The sequence below is a fragment of the Euprymna scolopes genome, chromosome 26 (genome assembly GCF_053919585.1).
Source record: "Euprymna scolopes isolate OS-2025 chromosome 26, ASM5391958v1, whole genome shotgun sequence".
Classification (NCBI taxonomy): Eukaryota; Metazoa; Mollusca; class Cephalopoda; order Sepiida; family Sepiolidae; genus Euprymna; species Euprymna scolopes.
In genome coordinates this window covers 49,708,497-49,721,591 of record NC_136507.1, presented here as the reverse complement: position 1 = coordinate 49,721,591, position 13,095 = coordinate 49,708,497, and the positions used below count along the sequence as shown (strand labels likewise).

Below are 13,095 nucleotides of genomic sequence, written 5' to 3'. Positions count from 1 at the left end.
CGCTTTGTCCAATGAATGGTATATACGTTCAGAGATTACAGTTAGGATGTCTGCTGTGGTACAGGCTTGCCTAAGTCCATATTGTTGGTAGTCAGAAGTTTAGCATCTGTAAGGTGATGGACTAGAGCTTGGTTAATTATGGACTCAAATATTTTGGCGAAAAGTGGGAGAAGACTAATGGAGTGATAATTTACTGGTTTGGTTCTTTCATCAGAATTCTTGAGAACTGGTAACACAGAAGCAGTTTTCCAGCAGTTCGGAAAGCAAGATTCATTAAGGCATTTGTTGTAGAGTTTGGAGAGATTTGGAGCTACTTTGGCAGACCACATTTTAATAGCACAGCAGGGATGAGATCAGGTCTATATGCTTTTGAAGTGTCAAGGTTTTTTATGCAGGGGTGATTTTCAGATCGTCTAGCGTGGCGTCTGTCCACAAAGGAAAGTCAGGGAGGGAGTGGTTAGAAGGGTCCAATGTGGAGTTTGAGGCAAACCGACTGGCAAGCATGTTATCCTTCTTGGTTGCTGAGCAAACAACCTCGTGATTGTTGGTTAGTGGGAGAATTGTTGATTGCCCATTATTTACTACACTGTTGAAGATTTTCCAGAAGTCACGGTTCCTAATTTTTGTGCTTTGATGCATATTTTGATGGTTTCAGTAAATTCTCTTTTAGCTGTCGCTATTTCTTTCTTAACGTTACTCCTAGCTTCTATATACTTCTGTTTGTTTGAACTGGACTTATGTCGGTTAAATCTGTGGTACGCTTGCTGCCTTCGAGCAATGGCAGTCGCGCAAGTAGAAGTAAACCATTGGGGAGAGTGGGGCCTGCTATAAAATTTCTGTGTGGGAACGTGCTTCAATTGCCGTTTTGAACCATTCAGTGGTCTCGTTTGCGCACTGTTCAGCAGGAAGAGAAAAAATATTTCCCTATGGGGCATCTCTGATGAGATCCCTGATGGCTTCCCAGTCAGCCTTCTTATAATATCTCGTTTTGAGCAATGGCTCTAGAGTTTAGGGCGATTTCGACCATTATCACTGCATGATCAGCGTTCCCAAGTTGGCTGTTGGCATTCGTTATACAATCATAGGGAACTGTGGTCAGAAACAGATCTAGAAGTGATGCATGTTGTTCTTGCTGGTCTGGGAAACGGGTTGGAAATGTAACCATTTGTGATAGGGAGTGAGATATAGTGAAGCTATGTGTTGTGCTGCCCACTGCGTCTGTGTAAGTAGAGAATCCAAGCCAGTTTCTGTAGTGGACATTAAAGTCACCAAATACATGTACTTGTGCGCTAGTGTCACGGGAGAGTGCTGAGTCTATACTGTCAGAGACTTTGTTTATTATGGTGCAGTCCTGGGTCGAAGGAGAGCGGTAGAGAAAATAAAATGTCATGTATGTTTAGTCTAAAGCACATAAAGGCTTGATCGTCCGATTCTAGGTGTTATCAATGTAGATTCCAAGTCCGTGCATATGTCTGTCAGAGTCCTTACGGCAGAGTGGGAGATATCCAGGCATGTTAAAGTAGTTAGAGGGATGGAGGAGTGTAGGTTAGTCTCACTTAGTGCTAAGATATCCAGGGTATTTGTGAGGAGAAATGCTTCAACATCAGCTAAATTAGTTCTAAGCCCACGGATGTTCGTAAATGCAAGCCTGAAAGGAGGAGGCAAGTTAAATTTGTTTGAATCTAACCCTGGTTTAAGCTTAATTTTTGATTGTACTATCATCATTTTTTTTAAGAGTTTCAGTTTAGATAAGGAGGAGGTGAACAAGAGCTTATGCAGAATACCAGACATGCAATACAAGTAGACCATCAGCTGACCTTTCATCAACTAGGATTGTGGCCTCAGGAAAGCCCACCCGGGATGAGTGCAGGGTTCCTTTCCATGTGTGACATGGCACTACAAACATTCCGATATTATACAACTGTTGATGGAGCAGCCACTCTAAGCGCTACCAAAGAGTTAGGGTTCCTGTACTACTAGTTGGAAACAGCAGCCAGGGACCCTCAATCCATCAGACGAAGGTCAACCCTATCTAATTGCACAAGCATATGTGGCACTCAAGCACTTCCAAGTGCCCAGTTTTGAGGGGTGGGATGTCTCGGGAGTGGGGAAAATGGCGTTCATTGCCCTAGACACTAAACAAGAAACAAGATCTACCACTGAGTGTTTCTGTCGAATCCCTGTGATAGTGTATCTGCACCTGACTAATAGGCAAAGAAGGAGTATGGAAGCCAGGCGATAGACATAGCCCATCTACTCCTTAAGCAGTTTAGGTTTGCAAACCGCTAATTTTTTGAGTCACCAGCTCTAGGAAGGTTGTCATCCAGGACTGGAGAGGCCTCTCTCCCCTTAGGTTTAGTTTTAGTTTTCCTTCTCCTAGGTGAATTATCTGGGAAGATCTACTGCTACAATTCCTTAAAAATGCCAGGTATCCATAAACAGAAAAGAAGTTGGAGAACTCATAGTTGAATTGTAATGTGCTTTATGTACAAAAAACTTAAATTTAAACATAAGACCATTTAAAAATGAATATATTGCAATATTTCTTTAGTATTATTGTAGATTAACACCTTCTGCTTAACCCCACCAAACCCCTTCTGACCCCCCCCCCCTCTAAAATGTGATTCTACCTTTTTAGGCAATTATGTATGAAATTCCATGAAAAACTTTAATGAAAGATAAACAAATTATTTTAGAATTTAATGTAAAATAATTCCCCATTATAGGGCATTCTAGCGTTTTAGGGCAGTTAACTGTTTTTTTTTTATGGGAGATAAATCCTGTATGCTTTTTGTTTTATTTTTTTAAAGATGATTATGTGTGATTTTGAGAGGGTTTCTATGCAATGAGAATATAGGGAGAGTTGCCATTCGGACTTTGAATTAATTGTAGGGCTTAGGAAAATTATGTGTGAACATACTGAAGACTTGACAAAAACAACAAAAACAATATTAGAGGGGGGGGCGGTTAGTTTCACAAAAATTTAATGTAAAATGATTCACCATTTCCAGGCCATTCTAGCATTTTAGGACAGTTAACCAATTTATCTTTTATGTGCATTTTTCTTTAAGGAATCGATGCACCGATAGAAAGCGCTTAAGAAAAGATATGGCCGAACAACAACTTTTGGCACCATTCTATATAATATACCTGCCGAAATTAAAAAGGCTGCTTTCAGAAAGATCGGAAAAAGGAATAACTCTATGTTCAATCAGACATGTCTAAATATATATATTAGTGGTGGGACGATTGATCGGAATCGTTAATCGTAAGAATCGTGTATTTTGGGAGGTATCGGAATCGCATCGTTAAAAAATAACTTAATTTTCCGATTCCTTCATTACGATTCTTTTAGTCTGATGTTGAAAAAAAGAAAAAAATGTCCTGATATTTCTAACCGCAAGAGAGAAATGTAGCATGTTATAAAAAGAAACCAAAGAAATTCATTACTAACAGGGCAATGCTTAGTGCCCCCTCCCTTACAAGATTTATTCATTCAGATCTATTGTAATCAAAACTACAGAAGAGTTAACTTGAAAAGAAGTATGCAGGGCTCTACATTGCGAGTAAAAATTAAAAAAAATACGCTTATCTTTTTGGCGACTGTTTTTTTTACTAACAAATCTTCTAATAGTGAATGAAAATGCTTTTTCAACTTATATTTTCTTAAAATAAAACGAGCAAAGTCAAATTATTTAAACAGTAAAAGGTTTAATAAAACAATATACTTTTTTTTTTCTTTTTTTCAAAGAAGGCTTTTGAAAGAAATATCTCTAAAATGAAATTGATCACGTTGTATTATTTCGCAAAATTTTGACAGTAGTAGGCTTCTTTTGAAGTTTCAAAAAGATATCATTGGAATAACATTAGAACTACACATGCTAAGTGGTGGTTTGCGGTTAAGGTCTTCAGAAAATTAAAAAACAAAAACAATTATTTTGCTATCTCTTAATTACAGCTTTATATTTAATTTAAGCTACTACTGGGTAAGTTAATTTTCAAATTTTTTTTTTTTTTAAATTTACATTCTATTAAAATATTCAGCTCATGAAGCAATTAGATATATTTTTTGGAACTTCTTTGCAGATCCCCCCCCCCAAAAAAAAATAAAATAAAATATGGCTGAATCCAAGTTGAGCGTTACAAATTCCAGAGAAATATTGGTTTTAATTTAGATTAAATAACATTTTTGGTATGATTTTACTTTAGGGCTCGTCTCACGTTCGTATAGAAAAATATATTTTTGAAAGTAGATTTAGGTGTGCTGAAAACGCCACTCCATTCTCGAGTAACTCTTTATAAAATACCTATTTTGAATTTTCTTTTTATCGCGAAAAAATAAAACTTATTCTAAAAAAGACATGGGGCTTATGTTTTTTGTACCCCCCCCCCCAAAAAAAAAAAAACACCATGAACTTTATAAACAATCAAAAACACTTGTTAGATGCTTCCTTCGATATTTTAAAAACTATTTGCCGGGCCCCAATTTTGAATGCAATATTTGTTTATAACACACCCGAAATTATATGAAAATTAAGATTTTAAAGGCAAGTCGTGGTAGTGTATTATCGACATTTACAAAAAAAAAAACAATTGCCTTTCCAAAATTATCTGCAATTTTTAAAAAATTAATTTCCATCTAATTTTAAATTGTTCGCGAAAGATTACTACGCTTATGTCACTTTAATACGAGTGTGGGTGCACATATGGCACACGAATAGCCTTAGTGTGCATGCTAGCATACCGTAACGAAAGCTGTAAAATGGCTGAAAATAGTCTGAGGGTTCAGAGGCTCATACCCACTAGCGTAGGGGGGGGGGGGCGGTCAGCCCCGGGTGACAGCCATAGAGGGGTGACAATCCCCCCCTCCCCCCAAAAATTTTTTCAGCCAAGCTTAGGTGCGCAAATAGAATTTATTTATTATATATTATGGAATTTTTACGTTTTAATTTAAAATCTTTTTTTTAGAATATTATAAACTCTTTAGAAAATTAGTCATTGCAAAACCTTTTGTCGATTTTTATTGAAAAATTTTGTACTTATGACTTATGAAATCAGTTGATGACATTTCATTTTTTTTAACTGTGGAAAAATGAGAAAGAAACGATATATATATGGTGCTCAGTAAAAATGGCACTGGTAAAAATGGCACCGGTAAAAATGGCACAAGTGAATAACTAGGTAAAAATGGCACCAAAAGGTGCTACTGAAGCTATGAGGTCCCAAATTCTAACCTCATTTTGGGTTTTGTAAAAGTTCCTATTTTCTTGCCGTCAACGAGGGCAGAGTTAGACACAAGGTCGATTTTTAATATCCAGCCCCCCCCCCCCAAAAAAAAGGGGCAGTTTTCATCGGAACAAAAGATTACAATTACCTCAGTTTAGAAGCATTGTTTATCTAAAGGTTTGTATTTAATTGCACCCCCGCTAGGGCAAAGTTAGACACAAGGTTGGTTTTAAATCTGGGGAATATCCAGCTCCCCAAAAAGGGGCATTTTTGATCAGTTGGTTTTAAATCTGGGGAATATCCAGCTCCCCAAAAAGGGGCATTTTCGATCGGAACAAAAAATTACAATTACCTCAGTTTAGAAGCATTGTTTATCTAAAGGTTCTTATTTAATTGCACCCCGCGAGGGCAAAGTTAGACATAAAGTTAGACACAATGTCGGTTTTTAATCTGCAAATTAGCAAAATTACCAACTAGTCACTCAGAGCAGTTTTATTAGTGAGGGTCGAAATCGCAGTGTCTTTTTTTTTTGCCTAAGTCACCATCTAGGTGTCACCAATTTTTTTTTTAACCCTCCTTAACTTCAAAGAGTAAATACAATATATACAACTAAAAAAATAATTTTTAAAAATGCTGATTCTATTCATGAAAAATTCTTTTTACTAGAAATTAAAACTCAGGTAAAGATAGCTGACTGACAGCAACAGGAGCACTGGTTAACTACTGAACCACGTGGAAAGGTGTGGGGGGGAGGAAAAAAGGAAATTAAATGATGATAATAAATTATGATAACCGTCTTTGAAAGGCACTAAACTCCTAAAATTTACTTCTTTAAAATTTTAGGCGGCATTCCCCGGCGATTTTAAAGAACTCTCTCTCTCAAAAAAAAAATTTAATTTTTAAGGTTTGGGAAAGATATATTTATTATAACCGAATTCCTGTATGAAGACTGGATCTACTTTATTGGACGTTAATTTGTGAGATAAGTAATTTTTCAATGTTTAATATGTTTTTAAAATTATCAATTAAATCTTTAATTATCAATTCAATTATCAATTAAATTTTTTTAATTGAGTTTTATTTTCAATTTATTTTAAAAAAACAGGGTTTAAAATGTATTTTTCAAGGTAACAAGCTTTGAAAGAAGTCTAATTAAAAAAAAATCACTTAATTTTTAATTTCGACAACCCTGAGAATTTAATTATTAAAAAAATATTGAAATGTGACATTTTTTTTTAACATTTCTATTAGTTCAATTAATTTTCTTTCAATAATTCATTTCACTCAACAAACTTCACCATTTTTTGTTTTGTTTTGTTTTTCTTTTATCTTTTTCTGTAATTTTGGTAATTATTTTTGCTCAATTTTATCTAGTATTTCATTTGTTTTTATAGTGGTATCGTTTTTATATGTGTTCCTTTGATATACCCTATTTCAAAATTAGTTTGGCTAAACTTTACGTAAGAACCAACGTGTAAAAGCAATGAAAAAGTAAGAAAAAACAATAGGTGTTAACTACACTTTGTGAATTATACACGTTCATTTATAAATTATTAAATTAAATATTTATCTTTTTTTATATTTAATTAGTATATATTTTCTTTCTCTTCCGCAATATTTTTTTTATTTAATTCATTAAATCTGTTAATTATGAGGACCAAAATAATGAATTGTGTTAATTTATTCTCTAATTTTCTTGTTTTTGTTCTGTTATATAAATTCTATTTTATTTGTTTTTGCTCTGAAGGATTAATTCTATTTTCTTTGTTTTTTTTTTTTTTTCTGTATTCCAATTAAGTAAAATAAATTTTCTCTAAAATAAATTTTGCAAATTTTTCCATTTAGTTTACTATATAATAATTTTATTTAAACCAAAACACGACTGTGTAGGCATAAAATATCTCTTCCAAAGTTAGAGAACATATTTGGGAACTACCCGACCATAAGTATAAAACTACCTGGTATATTTCAAAACAATAATTCCCTAGGAATCGGAATCGTACTTGGTATCGGAATCGTTAATCAATATTTTCCTGGAATCGGAATCTGAATCGTATAAAAATTAGGAATCGTCCCAACACTAATATATACATATATATATATATATATATATATCTATATATATATATATATATATCTATATATATATATATATCTATATATATATATATATATATATATATTTTAGTTCCTTTAGTTAAAATCAAAACCAAGACTTATGAAGAATTCTATTGTTTTATTTTAAATCGATGCAGAATTTCAAATGCAATTAAAGACATTAGAGAAATAAATCCAGCAAGGGTTGCGAAACAAAAACAAACTTAGCTTTCACTTTCTCTGTTTCTATTATATATATAATAAAGCTGAATGTTTGTGTGTGTGTCTGTACATTAATAGGCTCCTATATGGTTTACTATTATACTAAACTGACTACATACAATGATAGAAGAGATATCAAGAAGCAAAAATGGGTATGTTTCATTTTGAACAGGAGTGGTTTATTAAAATTATGGTGTCTCTGTGTACACATCCGGTTCCCAAATAATGGAAATAAAAAAACTAAAAACAAAACTTTTACATGGGTTTTTGATATAGATGTGCATAAGAATACTTTGATAAGAATGTTTCAGCTTGAACAGAGATGGTATGATAAAATTGTGGGGTTTGTGTTCGCGCCAGACCTATATAGAATGGGAATATGCCACAAACTTTAATAAAGACTTTTGATATCTATCGTATAAGTACATTTTGATAATTATGTTTCAGTTTTAAGAAATGTGGTATAATAAAAATTATGGGGTCTTAGTTCGCGCCTGAAATATGTCACAAAGCTTAACAAGGTTTTTAATATAGATCCACATATGAATACTGTGATAAGCGTGTTTCAGTTTGAACAGTTGTGGTATAATAAAATTATGGGGTCTGTTTGGCTTTCGTAGAATGGTTTTTAATTTTTTTTTACTGAAATATCGTTTAAGAAAAATAAGTTTGTGAGTAATTTCAAAACCAATTCAGGTAACTGAAATAGGATTGGACCAATATTTAAACAATTTGATAAAAATGGAAGGGTTAAAGTATTTAATATTATTTTCTGTTTGTGTGTTCTTGTTCCCTTTAAGTAACTAATTTTTTTTAAATAAAGCTGCTTAAAAGTTTTACTCTTCCATTTTTTATCATAAATTATTAAAATATTTGTCAAATTCTATTTTCAGTAACCTAAATTGGTTTCAAAAATAATCCCAAACAAATTATTTTATTTTTAGGAAAAAAAAAAAATTATATTTTGGATGCTGATTAATTAATAAATAAATGAAAGAATTAAATGATGAGATAGCTAGAGTATGCCAAAGTAAAACAGTCGATTTTATGAAGTATAAATGAAGATTATGAGAGGCAAGACAGTCGAAAAGGATTTGTTGTCCTCTGACTGACGATGAAAGAGCAGATACCGAATTTTTAATTATTCATTCAAAAGTAAAATTAAAATGCTTTTTTTTCATGATACTACACTTATTTTTTAACAAATAAGACGCATTTTATTTATAAATATTTTTTAATGATTTCTTAAAACTTTCAAATGCAAAGAAATGGAATTTCTTTACTTTTCACATATTTTTATAGTTTGATTGATCGACTTAGAATTTATTTTTTTAAACTAAAAATAATCTAAAAATGGAAAAACTGGTTGTAGTCCTTTCATCCCATCTCACTTAACCCAAAATCAGTTTAAAAATACTACAAAACATGTTTTATGTATGAATTTTTATTTGTACCATTTTATGATCAGAGATAATTTCTTCAATCATCTTCAGAAGTCAAAATCTCTTCCATCAGTTTGCAGTTGATATGTTTGCAAAAGTTGAAGCAGAGAGACTTTTATATATCAAAACTCATTAAAACAAGCAAAGAGTAAATTCCTACATGCATCTCAAAGATCATATAAACAACTATATAGGTTAGATATGCATACTACCTTCTAGCTTCATAGGTAGTTTCAATATATGCATGAAAGGACCCAAAATGCAATGACTTATGTCAGAAATTATGGAAAACCAGACCTGTTTATGAGGGTCATCCAAATGTAAAATTTGACACTACAATTAGAAGAGTTTACTCTGTGCACCCACGTCACCATAAATGTTTATTTTTTGAGACTCCTTCTTCATGAAATAAGAGGACTGACTTCATTTCAATTTCTAAGAACTATTGATGAACAAACTGTTGGCAAATATATTATTTTACATGGTTTTACATTCTCTTTGCAATTGAGAAATTGAAATGGGTCAATGGGTGCAGATAATAGAATCACCATTTTTTTCTGCTTTTTCAAAAACATTTTGTTGGTCACTCTTAGCTACGAAGGGCAGCAAAGTTGATATAAAAATAGATGTTTCTGCAAAATTTTACTTTTTTTTTTCTAACCAATTAAAAACTTCTTTTTTTTTTTTAATTTGTTTTTATTTCTACAAATCAAAAGTATTTTTGTAAAACCATGTATTTGTCAACAGTTTAGAGAAACATAATTAGTTTTTATTTGGGCCACAACAATTTCTGTAAAAGACGTTTTCTCATATTACACCAGCTTGTTCTTATAGTTCAGTAGTGCAAATTCCACTGTGTGCAGTTTTTTTGTTTGTTTTTTTTTACTCACATGACAGTACCAGTATAATCAATTCTTATAATAATTTTCATGCTGGGGAAGTGTAGTCCAAATTTGTTGGGCTTGGTCAGATTTTACATTACAGATCCATCTATCTAGTCATAGATCCGTTATTATTTCTAATTGTAAAATTAAAGAAAAAATAGAAATTTGGATTATTGTTGACATCCCACAATTATATTTAGCATTTTTTTTTTTTTTTTTCAATTTTGATAATTTTGTAAAATGTATATTTTCGTTGAAATGGAAGGAATTATCAGATATTTTCCTGGATATCTTGAAGAATTTTGGCTTTTTACATCATACAGAATATTCTGAATAAATTTTAATTTAAAAAATTGTTTTTTAAATTAAAATTTTTTTTTTTTTTGCATTCTTTTATTTCAGAAACATAAGTATATAATACCAGTAACTTGCAATGGATATCTGTTTCAGTGTACTATTGTTGAGTTTCATGGCTGAAGACGATGGACGACTGAAAAGCACCAGATTATTGGAAAAGCGTGACCTGCATTATGATGATGCACACAAGATTAAAAAGTTCTGAAATCTTAGATGCGACTCAATGCTCCTTGAAGATTGTGAGATGAAGAATTGGGACAGATTTGGAAACAGTGGCTAGCAGAAAGGATTGTAACGGGTGTTCTGACTGTGTTTACACAATGAAATCCATTTAGAAACTGCAAAGAAAGGTGTAGCAAGATCAAGGCAATGCATACTTTGGTAAGAAAAAGCCAATGATGACTGAAAAAAGCGCTGAATGAACATCTTTGCCAATTCTCATGCAAAGGCCAACTACTTATTGAAATACTCAGATAAGAAACCTTTCTACTAGCTCCAATTGTGTGATGAATAGAACAATAGCTTGAGTCCATATGAAGTTTCACACTTGAAAACTAATTTCTCTCGATTTACTTCAAACGACTATATTGGGTTGCTGCCCAGTTGTCAAGTAAAACCATATGTGTAGTAACAAGACTTTGGTCCATGCCACACCTCTGGGAAAACCCAGGAATGGCCGTTTTGAGAATTTTGACAACCCCAACATTTGTTCTTTTCAACTCACCTGATTGTAACCCCATGTATTAAGTGAGATGCAGTTGAGAAACATACCAACCGTATTGTATGAAACGCCAAAAACAAGCTGATGGCTCAGATCAAACTGGTCTTCAGATATCTCTTGAAGGTTATGTGCTCCAGGTTCAGGTCATACTTGGCAGTTGTGATGGAAGTGCATGATAATTTCCTCAAGTGAACTATATTCAGTAAAAGATCCTTCAAGCAATGCACTTAGAATTTTGAGAATACATCCATTATTGACCAATATATGACATGTTTTTTTTTTTTTTCCAAGAAGTGTCAAATTAGATCAGCTCCAGTTTTGGTTTTCATTTGTATACAATGTGCAATGATATGAAACTTTATAAAAATTGTTTTCTATGTAGAAACCATGCAAGAAACATTTACTAAGACTAAATTGTTTTTTCTTCAGGAAGTAGATGGTTCTCAAAGCTATGTTGACATATTACTTTCCAATGATGCAGATCGGTGGATGGATTCCATTGTGTAAGTTTTTGCCACAAAACTTGAAACAATAATAAGACAGACATTTGTAAATTGATAGTTGTAAAATTCTGGAAATTAGCATACCAAATAATAATCATAAATCTATGTTAAGATTTTATTATAGAAATAAGATGAAATGTTATGCAAATCTCATTTTAAATGTTATGCAATTAGTTGATATAGAGTAAATGAAACAAAATCTTTCAAGAATGTTAATTGCTTTTCTTTATATTTTTGAACTTTTGAGATGAGGATTGATACTTTGGATTATTTAAAACACTTTTTTACTTTGGATGTTACTCTTAATGTTTCACTTAATATAATCTGACTTTTCCAGATGCTTTTTGTAAAATTTAAGAATCTATGAAATTTTGAACTGAAGCTTTAATTGATGGGAAAAAATTGTTAGCATTTCATCAATCATGACCAGGTAGAAGTTTTAATTTTTAAAATTTTTCATCATCATCATGACGGGCTCCTTGCCCGGACCAATGTGACTCTTCCTCTCCAGAGTTTCCTGTCTTCCATCAGTTGCTTCAGATCTTCAGGTTCACAGTTGGTGTTATGTGCTATTTGTTGGATGTACATGGATCTAGGTCATCCTCTGCTTGCGCGTCCGTGTCGTGGAGTCCATAGCAATACATCACTCACCAATTCATACTTGCTCTTCAGACAATGACCGGCAAATTGTAGGCGTTTTTGTCTGATGGTATTAGATATGGCAGGTAGATTGCCATAAAGTTGAATGATTTTGCCAAGATATATTTAATATTGTTCTTAGCATATGGGTGTATGTGCCATCTAGTTTTCTTTCCAATCTTTTGGTGAGTGTCCAGGTTGTAGCACCATAAACAAGGACAGACTCTACCACTGCCCTGAAGAACTGCCTTTTCAGTTTGTCAGCCAGTCTTGAAGTCCATACTGAATGCAGCCCATCCAATGCGGGCCATACTTTTGAGATGCGAATTCCGATATCTCTCTCTGTGGAAATTATTTTGCTGCCCAGATACGTAAACTCAACGACTTCTTTCAGTGTTGATCCAACCAAAGCCCTGATCTCTCCCTTCACATTGAAAGTCATAAACTTTGTCTTATCCGTATTAATGTGGAAACCAATGTCATTTGCAGACTTTTCTAGCTTACGTAAGTGTTTGCACATCAACATTGTTGTTTGCGAACAAAGTAATATCGTCTGCGTAATATGCATCAGTTATGTGTTCTGATTGATGACATCTGTTTCTGGATTCATTTAGGGTGAAGCCTAGCATGTTGTGTATATCAACAGAGGTGCGAAGTACAAAATCAAGACAGACAATGAAAAGAAAAGGGGCAAGAGTATCTCCTTGTAGAACCCCAGTGCGGATGTCGAAAAATTCAGTGTCCCCATCTGGGGACCTGACTGTTGCTCAAGTGTGCTCATATAGCATAATGATAGCATTAATGACTTCATTTGGAATGCCATATGCTTTTAATATGCTAGCCATTTTTCCTCTATGTACAGTCGAATGCTTTGGAGAAATCTACAAAGATCATGACTGCCTCAATGTTTTTTGCTTTGACTCCTTCAATCAGTCTCCTAACAGTAAGTATTTGACTAGTAAATCCATTTTGGTTCTTCCTGAACACTTCTTCGATATTTGATT

The 13,095-nt window shown here is 33.1% G+C and overlaps 1 protein-coding gene across 12 annotated transcripts in view; it reads left to right on the top strand.

The window, feature by feature from the left end:
• Positions 1-13,095, top strand: part of LOC145248018 (armadillo repeat-containing protein 8-like) — a 214,175-nt gene that overhangs the window by 41,096 nt on the left and 159,984 nt on the right. For all 12 annotated transcript variants that reach the window (XM_080109718.1, XM_080109723.1, XM_080109715.1 and 9 more), the window contains exon 2: positions 11,379-11,452. In XM_080109718.1, the coding sequence (XP_079965844.1) occupies positions 11,439-11,452 (14 nt within the window). In that variant the 5' untranslated portion in view covers positions 11,379-11,438. The remainder of the gene's footprint in view (positions 1-11,378; positions 11,453-13,095) is intronic.